This window comes from Panthera pardus, unplaced genomic scaffold (genome assembly GCF_024362965.1).
Source record: "Panthera pardus isolate Hobbes unplaced genomic scaffold, ASM2436296v1 HiC_scaffold_2, whole genome shotgun sequence".
Lineage (NCBI taxonomy): Eukaryota > Metazoa > Chordata > Mammalia > Carnivora > Felidae > Panthera > Panthera pardus.
Window position 1 is genome coordinate 122,273,639 of NW_026526765.1, and position 18,843 is coordinate 122,292,481.

The following is an 18,843-nucleotide window of genomic DNA, read 5'->3' on the forward strand; positions in this document are numbered from 1 at the left end:
GGTTTTTTTTTGTTTTTGCTTTTGTTTTTAATTTTAAACTAAGAATTGGTTTCAAAATTTTAGCATCTGTCAAAATAATCATATATTTTTTCTTTTAATCATCAACAAAATATCTTCATGTTAAGCTATCTCTTGCCTTCTTAAAATAATTCTACTTGGGCATGTTATTTGTTCTTTTAATGCAACTTCTGCATTGAATAGCAACACCCTCACTTTCCAGGTAAGCAGACTGAACTTCATGTAAGCAATCTTGTTTTTGAAACCTTTTCCATTATACCATACATCCTAGGATATCAGACCCTTACTCTTTTTTTTAAAGTGTTTTATTTATTTATTTTTGAGAGGGAGCACAAGCAGCAAAGGGGCAGAGAAAGGAGACAGAGAATCCCAAGCAGGCTCTGCGCTGCTAGCACTGAGCTAGAGAGGTGCTTAATCTCACCAACTGGGAGACCATGACCGGAGTCAAAATCAAGAGTAAGACGCCTAACCAAATGAGCCACCCAGGCATCCCTCAGACACTTACTCTTTAAGTGAGGATCTAATAAAACACTTATAGCATAAATATTATAATTAGCAAAAGGTTTCTAATGCTTTACTAAATATTTTCTAATACTAATGTTAGAATCATTTAGGTAGTAATGTTATTTGGTAAACTGTGATCTGCTTGAAAACTAGTCTCTCACTTTTATGGCTCAAAATATTTTTTAAGAACAAGAGGTCAAAATAAAAAAAAGTGATGGTAATTTAACAGTCTATTAATCATTTCCTTTGAAAGAGATACGAAGGTTATTGGTCATAAGGAGGGTAAATTTATTACAACAAATTTTCAACAATTTCTTTTTTTTTACTTTGTTTAATTTTGAGCAAGAGGGGGGAAGGGCCAGAGAGAGAAGACAGAGAATCCCGCACTGATAGTGTGGAGCCGGATGTGGGACTCGATCTCACAAACTGTGAAATCATGACCTGAGCCAAAATCCAGAGTCTGACGCTTAACCGACTGAGCCACCCAGGCGCCCCTCAACAATTTCTCTTTTTTTTTTCATTTTAAAAATTTACATCCAGGGGCGCCTGGGTGGCTCAGTCGGTTAAGCGTCCGACTTCAGCTTAGGTCATGATCTCGCGGTCTGTGGGTTCGAGCCCCGCATCGGGCTCTGGGCTGATGGCTCAGAGCCTGGAGCCTGCTTCCGATTCTGTGTCTCCCTCTCTCTCTGCCCCTCCCCCGTTCATGCTCTGTCTCTCTCTGTCTCAAAAATAAACATTAAAAAAAAAAATTATTAAAAAAAAAAAATTTACATCCAAATTAGTTAGCATATAATGCAACAATGATTTTAGGAGTAGATTCCTTAGTGCTCCTCACACATTTAGCCCATCCTCCCTCCCACACCCCCTCAACAATTTCTCATAAGAAAAATTATTTTTCTTACTCACCTTTTCCAGATCAAGCTCTTTCAAAAGAATACTTGCATTCTTATTTGCTTCTGCAGCCTGTTGGTCTTTAGCCTTCACAATTGTCTCAACACACTGGTGACATTTTTTTAAGAGTTCCTACAGTGGAAAATGGAATAATATAAATATAGGAACATAGAAACAGGCCAAATAAAACTTGAGTTGATAAGCACACTGAAGTCCAGGGCATAAAGCCCAAACAACTGAAATTCATTGAGCCAAATATAAGCAATCCTTTGAGTGTAGTCATGTAACAATCTTCATGAAAAAAAAAAAAAAAAAAAATCACTATTTCTTAAAGTTTGTATTCTTAGAGAATACAAACTAATTCTAATCAAGGTAACAGTCTAGTTATAAATTTTAGCTGCATTCACTGTAATTATAGTCCATAACAGGAAGGAATCCTCAAAATAATTTATCAAAATTATTATATCCATTCTTCATTTGCAAATAGAGAAACTAAAGCACAGACAGATGAGGTGATCGGTGTCACAGAGGACAAAACAAAGGTTGCTAATTGCACACTTTGGCATCTAATTCCACAAAGAACACAAATGTGTTTCAATGTTCTAGTGAACCTACCTTATCTGTAATTGTTGCTATGTATCGCATGCATTCAATATCAGAAGGGAACTGATTGACTTCCTTCACCAAATACTGAACAACTTTCACATGACCCTGTGAGAAGTACAACAAAAAATGCACAGAAGAATTCCTTGAAAATTTGCTCATATGCTTAAAAACTTAAGAGTAAAAGGTATAAAGATACTTCCAGATCATTTACTAAACTTAAAATTGAAATTATGAAAATAAAAACAACATGCCCAGGTATTTCTCCTAAATTTAACTTAGCATTTCCCATTGAAAATAGAAAAACTTTTGTAGAAAACAAGTGTTTCCTAGAATAAATGTATTAATAAAAATTGGCAGTGTGAAATGAACCTTTATTTAAAAAGGAAATAGGTCCTAAAACAGAGAGATGTTCTACCTTGCAAAATATTATTTTGGGTCCATCTTAATAAACAAGGTAGATTCTCACAATTATCTGAGACCTATGACTTGAATCTAGGGAAAATGTTTTCTAAATGCTATGATCAGAGGTGAATGATCTATAATTAATTCTAACTATCATCTACCTCAATATAACCAAACTTGCATAGTTTTCCTTCCTACCAAGTTCTAAAACATCTTCCAGAATTAGTCTGATGGTGACAAAAATCAGAAAAGTCGTTGTCTCCACGGCAGGAAATTCATTGAGAATGGGCATGATGGAACTTTCTAGGATTACAGAAGTATTTTATGAATTTATGGGGTGTGGGTTACCCAGGTGTATACAGTTATCAAAACTCATTAAACTATGCACCTTTGGTTTGTATATTTCACTATATGTAAATGATGCCTCAATTAAAAGGAAAGGGCAAAAACTTAAAGAATTAAGTCTAGAAAATATTTTAAGATTTTTAAAAAATATAATTTATTATCAGTTTGGTTTCCATACAACACCCAGTGCTCATCCCAACAAATGCCCTCCCCAGTGCTCATTATCCACTTTCCCCTCTCCCCCACCCTTAAGATTTTTTTAGAAGATTTTATTTTTTAAGTAATCTCTACACCAAACATGGAGCTCAAACATATAATCCTAGATTCAAGAGTCGCATGTTCCACTGACAGAGCCAGCCAGGCGCCCCTAAGATTTTTTTTGTAAGGCCTAAAACTTACACCATTCTCATTCAATAGCTATTTAGTGACTGCCTAATATGTGTTGGGCACTATGCTAAACAATGTGCATAAAGAGTGATATTCATAAAGCTTGGTCTTCCTGGATCTTCCAGTCTAACTGGGGAAATAAGCTTTAAAAAAGTAAATACATATTTGAATGTATAATTACAAATTGGTATAAGGAAAATAATAGGGTACTATAAAAAAGAGCAAAAGGACCTTTTCAGACTGAGTGTTAGGGAAGGACTCTCTAAGTAGTGACATATACAATGGGAGCTGGGGCACCTGGGTGGCTCAGTCAGTTAAGCTTCCAACCCTTGATTTGGTGGCTCAGGTCATGATCTCACGATTTGTGAGATTGAGCCCCTCAGTGGGCTCTGCACTGACACCACGGAGTCTGCTCGGGATTCTCTCTCTCTCTCTCTCTCTGCCCTTTCCCCATTTGCACTCATGCATGTGTACTCTCTCTCTCTCAAAATAAATGAATCAGCTTTAAAAAATAAATAAAATAAAATAAAATAAAATAAAATAAAATAAAATAAAATAAAATAAAATAAAATTGGAGCTAAAAGATGAGCAGAAGTGAGCCAGTGAAGAGCAAGGGAGAGAAAACTCATAGCAAAGGCCCTCTGGCAGTTAAAAATATAGTGCATTCTAGGCCAGCAGCTAAAGTGTAGTGAGCAAAGGTGAAGGGTAGCATAAATGACTGCTATGGGGCTGTGGGCATGAACCACATCCTGCAGGGCTTTGTAAGCCATGGTAAGTGGTTTATACTTTACCATAATTGTAGTGGGAAAGCTTTTAAAAATATAGCAGACAAGCAAGCTTTAACATACATACGAGACATAGTAAGTTTTTATGAAAGAGACCATTCCTTTTTGTTCCTTTTTAGGTAGAGAAGACATTCACCCGCATACTTAAATCTTGTGTTTTGCGTACACGACAAAACTAGTCAAGATGCCAAGTGCTTTACAAACAAAGTTGCTCATGGTGAGCTACCACGTAGCTCTGAGATTTGGCCACAAAGAGAGTGGAAAGATAGCAGTGATTTATGTATGGAAATGCAGTCTATTCTCCAAGAGCAATTCATTTTTCTCACATGGTTTCAACTTAGAATTAGTTAAAAATGATTGCATTTAGCTTTCTTCCCCCACATAAAATTACCTTGCGAAACGCTGACATAAGAGGTGTGATCTTCCGGTTATCTGCTGCATCCACATCGGCACCTGCTTGGACTAGCAATTGCACCACATCAAAGTGACCACCATTGGAGGCCAGCCAAAGTGGTGTGTTTCCCTTCTTGTTTCGAACATCAATATGGGCTCCCCTATAAAGTCAAAGAATGTTAGTATAGTTTGTATCCTGTGAGAAGAGGGTGACTTTCTATTTCCTCTATTTGTCTTTTATCTTCTATAAAATAGCATACAAATAATCCATTCTTTAAAATGCCAATAAAGTAAAAACAATCTGATTAATTGTAAAGGTGCTGAAAAGTAAAAAGGATCACAAAAACTCCTATATGTAAATATAAAATTTACCCACCTATTAATCAGGAGCTCACAAAATTTGTAGTGACCTTTATCTGCTGCTATTGTGAGAGCAGTATCTCTTGAGGAAGGCACAGGGGGGGCATTGACATCTGCTCCTTTATCAAGGAGAACTCTTCCAACCTCTGCATATCCTCCAGAAGCAGCTTCCATCAAGGGGGTAAGACCAGTCTGTTTAAACCAAAAATTTATGCAAGTAAATGAATACAATTATCTTAACAGACTAAAACAACTGACTTATAAGTCGACTCTATTTCTGATTTTCTCTCATAAAAGAACTAAGCAGTATTCAGTCTTCAATTTCACTAAACTACAAGTGAAAATTGTTGAATTGAATCAGACATGCTGGAATGAACTCACTCATTCCAACTCATAAAAAAACAATTTCGTAACTTCTATACTGTTATAAATTTATACATGAGACAGTAACTTCTCTGCACAATGAATACAGATAATGAAAAATGAATAAAAAGAAAATTAAATAAGGCACATCACTGTTCAATGGGAAAATTCTGTTTAATGTTTTTTTAAATTTTTTTATTTTTGAGAAAGACAGAATGTGAGTGGGGGAGGGGCAGAGAGAGAGGGAGACACAGAATTTGAACCAGGCTCCAGACTCTGAGCTGTCAGCACAGAGCCTGACGCAGGGTTCTGACTCATGAACCGTGAGATCATGACCTGAGCCAAAGTGGGACACTTAACCAACTGAGCCACCCAGGCACCCTGGGAAAATTTTGTTTAAAATATCTAACTGAGAATGTTAGTTTGCTAAATAACTCTGGATAAATTCCTTTAATCCTATTCAACCTTGGGAAAAGTAGATTAAAATAGCACTTCTTAAATTTTATGTATATGTGTCTTTTGCTCATTAGTCTTCAAAATATTTGCCAAGAGACATTTCCTACTGGTATCATTTCCAAAGTAATACGGGTTTCTCTAGGACATCTAATAGATAATTGGACAACACTAAATACGCATAATACAAAAAGATAAACTGGACAGCAGGAAAGGCTCATTTTTCTTTGTGCTATGAAAAATTTGAGGAAAACTCCACTCCCTAATTTCATAGATTAAAAAAATGTAAATGTTGCATTAAATTTTAAGAAACATAACTAATGCAGTTCAGAGAGACAATATGAGAATTTCATTCAGACCTTTCAAATTTGAAATGACTAAAAATTTGGCCATTCGTTGTGTGATTATAATGAATTCTATATAAGCTACGCTTTTCTAGGGTTGTAAGTTTCTAATAATTCCAAGCACAGCAATTAAAAACGCCGAGATACTAACTCCTTTCTAAATGCCAAACACTCATGAAATTGTCAGAATCTGTCATGATCAGATTAGATTTTAGCTGTCTTAATTTTATAATCCACGCAGTTCTTTAAAAATCTACATTAAAGGACTCTATATGGGACACCTGGCTGGCTTAGTTGGTAGAATATACAACTCTTGATCTCAGGGTCGTGGGTTCAAACCTAATGTTGGGAGTAGAAGTTACCTAAGAAATTAAAAAAAAAGAACTCTACAAAACAATCACTACAAAATCTTATTACAGTCAAAATTGCAAACTGGAAGATTCATAGAGAGCTACTTAAGGTTGAGGTTGGAAAATGTGATTCTACTTTCTTCATTGTTCTTAATAAAAGTCACAAATGATGATATTGTGTCACTGACCACTGTATACAGCACAGTTCCCTGGTCCTGCCTTGGGTTGTCAGTTTTAACTTACAACAATTTAAAATAGCACAATTGGAGTTGAAAAGCGATATTTTTTTTTTAAGACTTTATTTTTAAGTAATCTCTACACCCAATGTGGGGCTTGAACTCAGAGCTCCAAAATCAAGAGTCCCACACTACACCAACTGAGCCAGTCCAGTGCCCCGAAATGCCACACTTTTTACACTAGAAATATACCTGAAGTAGTTGACAAGTTATAAAATTCTTACCTTTGCCCTATGTTCAACATTGGCTTTTCGGTCCAGAAGCAAACTCACGACTTCTGCTCGGCCTTGAAAACAGGCCAAAGTAAGAGCCGTGTTCCGATTGGTCTCTATTTGGGCATTAATGTCTGAACCCATATCAAGCAGCAGTTTCACTGCAGGAACGTGTCCATTCATGGCAGCCAACATCAGGGGAGAAATACCCAGTTTACTCCCAGTCCTAAAGGGAGAAATGTGCTTAGAAAATTAAGGTAATATGTTGCCTATTGCGTTTTAAAAAGCATAGAGAATATAAAAGATGAAAATGATTCAGTAAAAAGAAAGGTTTCTAACACCAGTGTAAATTTTATTTGTGTAGACTACTAATTAGGAATAGGAAAATCTATTTATTTATTTATTTATTTATTTATTTATACATTAATATTATTTATTGTTTATTTATTTTGAGAGAGTGACAGCATGGGGGGGAGGGTGGGGGGAGGAGAGAGAGAGTGTATGAGAGAGAAGGAGAGAGAGAATCCCAAGCAGGATCCATGCTATCAGCATAGAACCCAATGCAGGGCTCAAACTCATGAACCATGAGATCATGACCTGAGCTGAGATCAAGAGTCAGATGCTTAACTGACTGAACCACCCAGGCACCCTGGAAAATTACACAATGTAAAAGATAACCCCTATTTAGAGGTTATAAATTTCCAACTACACATAATGAAGTACTTTCCGAGATGACACCTCTCTAAAAATAGCCATGTTAGCATTTTGAAGTAAGCTGTGACTACTTATAAGCACATTACAGGAATAATTGTTGATATTGTAACTTTAATACAATCTTTAAAAAAAATTTTCACTTTTAGTTAAAGTATACTTGATTTTATTACTATCTTAATTAAAAGTGGTATCTGTCCAGATATATAGAGGAAGACATTTAACCCCAATGTAGTAATGTACTAATCATGAATAATAAAATGAAGATACATACCTTGAATTAATCTCCGCCCCAGCATTAAGTAGGATCTTAATGATATTAACATATCCTCCAGATGCAGCTAGACTCAATGGTGTATAATCAGACACGTTCCTGTGTTCTTTATTTGCACCTCGAGCCAGCAGCAAGTCTACCACCTACAAAGTAAAATATAAAAAACAAGTGTTCAACTTATAATGAAGGAAGCACGGAGAAATGGAACCTGTAACTTCCTTGCCTGAATATCTGGCATTTTAATTATGCCCTAGATATTCAAGTATCAGCAACTGGAGAAATGGATTAAACTTCGTATCAGGAATTTGGAGCTTTGAAATCCCAATTATATTACAATAACAAGATATTACTCTCTCTTTTTTTATTTTTAAAATGTTACTCTTCCTACTCGTCAATTGTTGAGTGATGAACTTGCATTTCATATGTGTTAGGATTATGGTTCATTCAGCCCCCAATAAATGTAAGGATAAACAGAAATTTTTTTGCCTAAACGGCAAGAAACAAATTCTATGAAAGGTGATTCACTACTCCCATTAAACTTAGTATATGGAACATGTCAAAACACAGGCAAGTTTTATTCATGTAGCTAAATTACTTAGTATATGCATATTTAAAATACGAGCATAATGGTTACAAAGTGAAAATTAACATTAACACACCTCCTGACGTCCACCAGAACATGCTAATGAAAGTGGAGTATCCTTAGTTCGTTCAGATTGTGCTTCTATATCGCCACCTTTATCCAAAAGGATTTCAACAACTCCAACATGGCCTGCTGTTGCTGCCAGGATCAGTGGTGTGAAACCTAAAGGAGAAATAAAAATCTCAAATTTGTTTTTTTTGCTTATTGAGCCATTGTTTTCAATTTTCTATTAAAAATTTTTTTAAGTTTATTTATTTATTTGAGAGAGAGAGAGAGTGAGTAGGGGAGGGGCAGAGACAGAGGGAAAGAGAGAAAATCCCAAGCAGGCTCCTGGCTGTTAGTGCAGAGCCCAATGCAGGGTTTGAACTCATGAATGGTGAGATCACGACATGAGCCAAAACCAAGAGTCGGACACTTAACCAACTGAGCCACCCAGGGGCCCCTCAGTTTTCTATTATTTTAATAGAATAAGGTCATTAAGGTAGATAATTATAACCATTTAACAAATTGCTCTAAGCTCTCATTTGTTAGTGACAAAAACCCCAAAATACCTGATAAAAACTAAATGCTAAGTCAAACAAAACTACTAAAGTTTATACTCATAATGAGCTCTGGATATTATACTTTTGGATTAAGAAGAAAGGCAACCATGGGGTGCCTGGGTGGCTCAGTCGGTTGAGCGTCCGACTTCGGCTCAGGTCATGATCTCATGGTTTGTGAGTTTGAGCCCCATGTCGGGCTCTGTGCTGACAGCTCAGAGCCCAAAGCTGCTTCAGATTCTGTGTCTCCCCCTCCCTCTGCCCCTCCCCCGCTTGTGCTCTGTCTCTCTCTCTCAAAAATAAATAAACATTAAAAAAAAATTACAAAAAAAAAAAAAGAAAGGCAACCACAACTTGCTGTATTTCACTCATGATATATAGTCTTAATTTAAAAAAAATTTTGAGAATAATCTGGCTCTGTAAATGAACAAATCTGGATATTCCTAATTGAAATATGCATATCCACCTTTAAAAATTTATTTATTTTCAGAGAGAGAGAGAGAGTGAGCGCACGCACGTGCACGCGCACACACACACACGTGCAAGAGCAGGAGGGGCAGAGAGAAAGAGAGAGAGACAATCCCAAGCAGGCTTCACACTGTCAGACCAGAGTCCGATGCAGGACTCGAACCCACAAACTATGAGATCATGACCTAAGCTGAAATCAAGAGTCAGACACTTAACGGACTGAGCTGCTGCCCAGGTACCCCTGCTTCTCCATCTTTTCACTGAGATAGTTTAGGAACTACTTATTGATAATAAAAAAATAATTATTTTTGGGGTGCCTGGGTGGCTCAGTCAGCTAAGCGTCCAACTTTGGCTCAGGTCATGTTCTCAAGGTTTGTGAGTCTGGGACCCATATCAGGCTCGCTAATATCAGCCATGAGGCCTGCTTCAGATCCTCTTTCCCTTCTCTCTCTCTCTCTCTCTCTCTCTCTCTCTCTCTCTCTCTCTGCCCCTCCCCTGCTCGCTCCCATTCTCTCTCTCAGAAATAAATATTAAAAAAAATAACAATTATTTTCTAAACAGGCAGACACACACAAAAACACACACGAAAAAACTCTTAGGCTTTACTTCTGACTGACATGTCTTACCTTTTTTGTCTCTGTGCTCAATTTTAGCATCTCGTGCAATGAGTACAGACACAAGTTCTTCGTGGCCACCTGCACAAGCTAATGTCAATGCTGTGTCATGATTGCTCTCAGTCTAAAAGGAAAAAAGGTTCGTTTTTGTTTACAACGGGATTATCAATTGAAGAGCAAATAATTCTTATTTGTACAATGAATGTATAATAATTTTCTTTTCCAAAGAAAATCAGAATTTGCAAAATAAGTTTAAATAAAGCAATCTACTCACATGTGCATCAATGTCAACTGAAGGATACACAGGGGGCATAGACTGGGAAGCCACATTGCTTGGAGACTGTGAACAGGGTTCAGGTGTAAGACATTCTGTGGTCTGAGAGGAACTGTTTGAACCAGTGGGCACTCTGCTACTCACAGCTGAAAAACAATATTCACATTGCTGAATGCTACTTGAAAGAATGAAGTCATTTGTATACAGAAAAACACAAAAAAACAGAAAATTTTATAGCAGGAATATAATGTAGTAGTCAAATCACAAGCTTGGAGTCAAATGGACCTATGCTTAAATCCTAGTGCCACCACTTTCTGATTTCAGGCAAGTAATTTAACCTCGGAGAGTCTCAATTTTCCTCATATGTAAAATGAGGATGATAATAATAGTACCTGCCTTGAAATATTGTTGGAAACACCACTTGAGATGATGCATGTAAAGTACTTACTAGCATGGTGCCCATTATTTAGTGAATATACAACAAATGATAGCCTTTTATGCTGTCAATAGGGAAAAAGTAGTTTCCAATAAATAATAAATTTTGTATCTTAGTTTGTAAAAGATAATTAGATAAAAACATCCTAAAGACAATACAAAAAAAAGAGGGGGGGGGGAGAGAATACACTAAAATATTTCTCACATAAATAGCAGAGAATATGTTTTAAAATTCAATATTTACTTTGAAAATTTGCTAAAATGCATCAATGTCTGAAAATAAAACTATTTTTAAAATGATCATTGGAACTTTTATTAGAGATATCAGTCTGGTGTTTGAAAACTGAGTTAACTTACATTCTATCTTTATGTCTCTGCATATTGCTTATGTTTCTTAAGAGACAGTGTTAACCCCACAGAGGGAGAAATGGGACCTATTCAGAGGGATGTTATGAGTTGTCTGCTAGGTAAGGAACAAAAAACATTTAAAACACACAGTGTTTGGCACATGTTAAGTGCTCAATAAATGTAAGTATCAGATATTTTATAGGACTTTCAGTACTATTGTTCACTGTATTGAAAAATATAAACATTACTACTCACTAAAGAAAATACTCAGAAAAAAACATATAACCATTAATAATATGAAAAAAAAAAAAAGACAAAGCTTCAGTAATGACAATAACCTTCTCTTACCTAGACCAAAAATCAAAAACACAGGTCTCAATAGAAAATGTAATCATTTCACATGCTGGAGAATGTTTAGTCTCTAGAATTTTGATATGACTGGATCCTAATCAAGGATACCATTCACAAGAAAAAATGACTAAGTTTAGTATACTACTTCTTAAATAAGTTGCAAACTTAAGATGTTCAGATATATTTCTACCTGAGCTGTCCCGCTCTTCTCCCCACCAATATATATAAAATTGTCTTGGCCATATGAATTTCTATAGCTTCTATCATGGTTACGAATAGGAATAATTATTATGTATTTTTGTTTCACATATAAGAACTTGCACAATGGAAACAAAGTTTAATAAAAAAATTTTTTGTCATCAATGAATTAAAAGCAGATAGTATTTTGCTATACCTCCTCAAAACAGCAGATACGTTTGGAAAACAGCTCTAGAAAATAAGACACTAAGGAATAATATGTAGCTTCTCTGTAATAATAAGCTTTCAACAGTAGTCTCATAATTATCAACATATACCTTGCTAACATAACTACTTTTTTTATCATTATTAATGTTGTCTATCCATGTTATCTCCTTTTGTTATTATGAAAAACAGATTCTTAATTTTTTTAAATAACTGATTAGAGCACTATGTCAGATGTGATACAAAAAAGACTTCTTCACAGAGATGGTTTTTAAAAAATACTTTTGTGCATTTAACAGCTCTATTACCAAAAATGTGTTGTTATATCAACTATCATACATTTTTGTACAATATTATCCTAGAAACATTTTTTCCTCTTTGCAATAATGACAATCAGAAACATTCCACAAAAGTGACTTTAATAGGATTAATTACATACGAAAAGTAATGAAGACTAGAAAGTAGCAAGATTTAAAAAGGTACATGTGGAATAAAGGTATTATTAACATAAAATTACACCAGGACTATTACATTTTCATAAACCCTAAAACGTTTCCTACCTCTGAATGAAATGTCTCTGAAAATGACTAATACAGATTGCTGCCACAAAAGTCACTATACAATTCAAATTAAATTTATGCACTATCCTAAAATGGGGTGATAGAAGAACTAACTGCAATATTCTACTTAATTCTTTATGAAATTTAACATGGTTTTGTAGGCAATATGGAAGATAATAATAAACTTTACTATATAAAAATCTCAGACACTACGTGTACATAAACTATGCTGTGAGAGTTTAGAAAATTACCATAATCTGTTTTATATAACAGTAACTTTAGTAAATATATACAAATAAATAAAAGCCTATAAGTAAAATATTAACATTAGAAGAAATTATTTAAAGGTATTTTATTGCAAATTCTCTCAAAAATAAGAGGATTTCCTAAGTACCTTTTTATTCTTAAGATTATACTATAAGATTACTTAAAGCAATATACTTTTGAACGAGAATTTGTTTTAAGAGAACCTATTAAGGTGCCAACAACACTAACAATGCGCTAGCCACAAAACTATATAAAACCTTACATATATATAAAATCTTTATATAAAAATAAGGGAAACTGTTCATTTTTTTAGAAGCCCAAGGAAATAACAAATATCTTTAAGATAAATCCAGAACTTCAAGATGAATCAGATGCATGCATATTACACTTAAGGTTTTTAAACATGGCTGAACTGAGTTTAAATCTTGGCACCTAGTAGTAACTTAATATCCATATGTCTTAGTTTTTCAACAGAAAAACAGACGTGGGAAAAGGACCTATTTTATAAGATTATTATAAATAGCCATGAGATAATGTATATAAAGCATTGAGCACAGAGCTTAATACATGGTAAGTGCTCAATAAATGTGAATAAATTGATATTATTTGATTTTTAATTGATCTTTATATATTAATGATAAAATTTTTACCAGATGTTTCTAGAAATGCTCAATTGTCAAAGCTATTTTGAATTTTAGATTTCTAAATCTTAGTTCTATACATTTGAACTGAGAATCACTTGTCATTATGATAACTTCTAAAAGCCCAACACTTATTTTTACAAGGAAAGGACCTGAAGAACCATGCTCCCAACCAAGAGTTTACATACATTCTGTCTGGGACTATATCAAGTATGACACATATAAGACTATACACTAAAATACTAAGTTAATCAAGTCACCGTCTTACTAAATTACTTATCTAACCAACTCATTTACATGAAAATATTTTGCCATGCAAGCAATAAAGAAAAAAATACTCCTATATTTAAAGAGCAAAATTTATTGCTATTATTTAATGGATATTCTCTAAAGTAAAACTGTAAGATATACAGTATTCTCTCCTTTATTAAATACAAGGGATGAGAACTAGATTTAATTTGGGTAAAATTAATTACATCTTTGGCCTGATCTATAATCATTATTAATATATTAATATAGCATGCAATCGTAGAATTAGGTATTCACCTAATCCACCCTTGTCTAATTTCTTTCACCTTCAATAAAGAAAATTAAAAGAAACCGGGACTTAATAAAATAACATTTTTTAACTTTAAGTGAGAAAGTTTGTCATACTGAAAAAGGAAATTTAATTGTTGCTATATATTTTAAAACAGATAACCTTCATAAAAATGGAAAATTTTTATATGAAGATAACTTTTGTATTTATTGGTTGATTTATATGTGAAAGCTTGTTAATAAAAGAATATTGTACAAAATGATAGGCCAACTATCACTAATGTCTAACAGAAATTAAATTTTCATAGTTTATATTAACATATATAAATAAAAGATGTTTCTAAACAAATATTTTGAACTTTATAAAAGACCATTTCAATTTAACAAATAGTTGAATGAAATAAAATTTCACCTCCCATACAAGAACCACCCATAAATACTACCATAAAGTTAATATTTTCAAGTTCCTTTTAGAGCTGTTTCTACATTATTTAAAAAAAAAAAAAAAAAAAAGACAAGTTCTAAGTTACAACAAAGCTAGATTGAGCAGTAATGTGGGTTTCATAACTGCAAACTGAGTATGTAATTACAAACATTATAATGCTACTTATTGAATCCTAAGTCGTAAAAATTTTATTCCCATATGCTTGGTTTCATTATTATTATTCATATTTGTACTTGACACTCAAATATCTGCTTATATTAGATTAGAAATTAGAACTATAAATGAACTCTTAAGAGTTTATTCATAATTTATAACAACTCTCAATGCTAATGACACAAAGTTCATTTGAGTTAAGCGACTGTTGGCTGCAGGTATAAAAAACCCAAACTAAAGAATAAAGAATCTAACTTCTTAAAACCTTTCCCAGCATTTTTATTCTCTTTCTAGGAAACTAAGATATTCCTCTTCTGCACAGTGATACTAATTACGTATCAGAGGAAACTCATAGGCAGTATCACAGTTCTATAACCATTACAAGTCATATACAAGCCCAATATAATTCCTGATTTAAGTAAGCTTATTCCACATTTTTAAAGATTCAGCAAAGATTAGGAAGGCTAAAAGCTCACAAAAGAAGAAAGGAAACTGGGATAGCATAATTGGGATGGGAAGAGGGGAGGAGAATATGACAAGAGGAAACAGACAACAGTAAGGAAAAAAATGTTGCAATCAAGAGACAGAGGACTGGCCTGCCTTTGAATATCACTCCAGCTACATCTTAGTTCTTGGTCTTCATCCACTGTCAACAGCCATTCTGGCTGCATTTCTGAACTGGGCTCTCATGGAGGTGATACATTCACCAGCCATCTTTAGGAAGGTAAATGATTAATTGCACTGTTTTCCCACTGCTGCAAGGACAATGAAAGGGAAAGTAAACTTGTGCACCTCATTTCAAATCTAGTTGTAATTTTCCACACAACAATAAACAGAAACATATACTTTAAGGTTATCAGGCCTTTCTTTTTCTCTTTTCCTGTGTGTATGTGTGGTGTCTTTGTCTGTGTGCTTTCATCAGGATAGTAAATATGAAAATCCCAATCTCCAAATCATCATCCAGTTGATGATAACTTCAGGGTAATTTGAATCTTCTGACCACAGATACAAGAACATGGAATGCGTAGTTTTCTCTGAACATCCCTTTTAATTACAAATATTAAAGTGATCTAATATAATTATAAATAAAGAGAAAGCCATGTAATTTAGAATTACGATATCCACATATGAAAATCAATAGCAGGAAAATTTAACGTATAATTCTTACGTGAATATCTCTAAGGCCTACAAAGAAATTCTATTTAGAGGTCTCCTACCCAAGATACAACACAGGGTATGTTTTTGCTCATTTGTTTAAAGCAGTCTCTACACCCATCATGGGGCTTAAACTCACAACCTGGAAAGCAAGCGTTGCATGCTCTACCAACTGAGTCACCCAGGTGCCCCCACAGGGTGGTTTCTTTTTTTTTTTCTTTTTTTTTTTAATTTAATTTAATTTAATTTTTTAATGATTTTTTCCCCCCACAGGGTGGTTTTGATACCAAAGTTCTAAAATAAAAGATCATGTCAATTTTATTTCTTTGCCTTTGCAAATAACGAAAAAGAAGAGGGGAAAACACACTTTTGTGCATTAGTGCTGTCTGGCTTAGTTAAATTCACTTCCAAAACACCTCCAGGAATAAGTAATTTTACAAAGATAGGTCTACAATGGAAAAGTACCAGGTTGGTGTCTTTGGAGGGTCGTGTAAAGAAGTTGAGCACACAGATTAAAGAGAAATTATTACAGATATATTTCTTAACCCACCTGCTATCAGGTCATCAAGAGTGTCGGTAAGCGTCTGGGCTGGAGTTGCAACCATTAGTCCATCTGGTTCTTGAACTAACAGCCCCTGATCATGTCCAGTAATAGCAATCTGAGGCTGTCCTATAAGCTGATGATTACCTGATACTTTCTGAAGTTCAAGAGAACTTGTCCCATTAGAACCTAAGTCACCGGAAAAGTTACACTGTGGAGATGATAAAGGCTGGACTGGGACAAAATCAATTTGTGCTGCCGATGGTGGAGACTGGTGCTCATCATCAACATCGTTATCTTTAAATAAGAGTGTGTCAACCTGAGGTAACTCTGCAAAGTGATCCTCTGGGAGACTACCATCTCCTTCCCCTTCTGGGAAGACTCCGCTATGAGAGCACTGCTGCTGTGGAGATACTGAGTCTTTCTGACCTTTGGTTTCCAAGTATTCTTTGGTAAATTGCTGCTGTGTTTTCATCTGCAACTGCCTTTCCACTTTCTGCAGTTCCTTCAGTATTTTCTTCTTCTTCTGGACTTGCTCTTCTCTGTTCTTTTTAAGTTCTTCTATCTTATCTTTGTTCAGAGGTTCACCTTGAATTAACTCCAGTGACTTAAGCTGTGCTTTTTCAATAGCACTAATTCTTTGTCCCAGTTCATTCAGCTTGCCTTCAGTCTCCTCTACTATGCACTCCAAAGGCTGGTATGGGTGAAAAGGTGGCAGTACGTCCTGATCTGCTACCTGCAGGGAACTGGACTTCTGCTTGGATGTACCTAAGCACATGAAAAATGTTTGAAAAAGTGCCATGCTAAAAAAAAAAAAAAAATCAGCTCCCCCTCCCACACACACGGACCTCCCTCCCAAAACCCTTTTAACTAATGCTGTAAAATGAATGTTCAAAGACTCACACCGGTGGGAAGCAGATTAAAGACTAGACTCCTCTATTTCACATAGCACACACTGGGATGTTGCCAATTCAAAAAATGGGAATTTTTTAATTAAAAAATCGAATCTTTAGGATAGGAGGATTCTGGAAATTAAAACAGGTCCGGGAGAAAGGAAATCAAAGAGGAAAAATCTCGAAATTTTGCTTAGTAGATTGGACTTTTAAAGAACGTCAAATCTAAAATAGCGTTGAGGATATCATCAGTGTTAGCTTAACTTTTCAATTGTTTCTTCACAATATTAACTGTGCAAGTAAAGGTTACTACAGGAAACTGTAACTTATAAATCAAAGTAGTGAAAAGTATTTTTCAAGTGGCCAAAACCTTTGTCTTGTTACATTAAAATACAACATGAAATCAGTTTTTTCAGGACCTATCCTAAAACTTTCCACTAATAAGTCTTTAGCATTTCTTTACCTGAAAACTATATTAAACTTAAGTCACAAAGGACAATTATTCTGAATTTAAATAAACTCTTCATGTAAAAGTCTACGAGAGAAACTGAGTATTACCCTAGGAGAAACCAGGCTTCTCATATAGGATTTCTCATACTGACAGTGTATGTTAAAAATGAAGTAAATGTGTGTTATTTTAAGATTTTGGATTGCACTTAAGTTACTCCCCTCATTACAAAATAATTATCAATATTAACAATCCTAACATTGGGACATAAAAAGGAAAAAAAACATACAGTAACTACTCTGAGGCATACTCAAGGCTTAATCCTCCTGTTTAGGAAGAATTGGGACTATTCAGCAATAAAAAGGAACAAACTACTGATACATTCTATAAGGGGGATGAACCTTGAAAACATTACACTAAGTGAAAGAAGACAGTCACAAAAGATCACATATTACGCAATTCCATTTATATCAAATCTATACAGAAAAAGGCAAATCTATAGAGACAGAAAGAAAAGTAGTGGTTGCTTGGGGTTATAGTAGTGAGAAGGTCTCAGAATGATAGAGATTAAAACTAGATGGTGGTGATGGTTACAAAATTCTGTAAATTTACTAAAACTCGCTGCACTGTACACTTAAAATGAAGGACCTTTAACGTATGTAAATTAAACAACAATAGAGCCGCTTTTAAAAAAGATCTGGGTAAAAAATAGTTGTTTACTATTTTGAATTGCAGTCAACATATATGAATAATATAAGTAACTTAAGGTTTTTAAAAATAAGATCATCCAACGTATTCACAATGATTCTCAAGTCCAAAGGAAAAAGTCATCACCCATTTGATGTTAAAATACTCTGAATTACAAGAGGGTAATGAAACCACTAGGGAAAAAAATCAGAGCGTCAACTGTTTTTTGGTTTTTTTCTTCTAGAATCGGAGATCTCAAAACTGCATGAACCTCAAGCATCTTCAACATGTTATTAATGAAAAAGTCTAACAGTTTTCCCCCTAGATATTGACTTTAACAGCGTCAGGACACCACAGTTCTGAAATTATGGCAATCACTTTAAGAGAAGTATTCTTTGAAAGCAACCCTCATCAAAATGTATTGCCCATATTTAATTTTATATCTGAACTAAGAGATGGGTAAAGACTTTAATCTTCCTGAGCAAAAGCTGTTATATTTGTGAGATAATTTAATAACTACTATAAGATCTTACAGGAATTCATGGTTTGGTTTATCTGTTCCAAGTACCTAATAACAATCAACAGGTAAGAAAAAGGAGATTTACTGCCACAAACAGCAATGTAGACATCTGCTAGCCCAGCAAAGAAATTTTCAATTGTGTAATAAATGCAATAACATCAGCAATTTAGTAGCTCTGCAAAGAATGAATGTTCCTTTAAATGCTCATTAATTTTATTTACAACACGCTAGTATACTTACTAACAGGAATATGCCCTATCTTTTTTTTTTTTCAAGTTTATTCATTTA

The 18,843-nt window shown here is 34.5% G+C and overlaps 1 protein-coding gene across 3 annotated transcripts in view; it reads right to left on the reverse strand.

The window, feature by feature from the left end:
* The window catches only part of ANKHD1 (ankyrin repeat and KH domain containing 1), a 131,451-nt gene that overhangs the window by 19,131 nt on the left and 93,477 nt on the right, over positions 1-18,843 (reverse strand). For all 3 annotated transcript variants that reach the window (XM_019424381.2, XM_019424382.2, XM_019424380.2), the window contains 10 exons: positions 16,017-16,775; positions 10,173-10,318; positions 9,911-10,022; positions 8,294-8,439; positions 7,635-7,777; positions 6,662-6,875; positions 4,708-4,883; positions 4,330-4,492; positions 2,029-2,124; positions 1,429-1,545 (listed from right to left, as the gene is read on the reverse strand). In XM_019424381.2, coding sequence (XP_019279926.2) covers positions 1,429-1,545; positions 2,029-2,124; positions 4,330-4,492; positions 4,708-4,883; positions 6,662-6,875; positions 7,635-7,777; positions 8,294-8,439; positions 9,911-10,022; positions 10,173-10,318; positions 16,017-16,775 — 2,072 coding nt within the window. The remainder of the gene's footprint in view (positions 1-1,428; positions 1,546-2,028; positions 2,125-4,329; positions 4,493-4,707; positions 4,884-6,661; positions 6,876-7,634; positions 7,778-8,293; positions 8,440-9,910; positions 10,023-10,172; positions 10,319-16,016; positions 16,776-18,843) is intronic.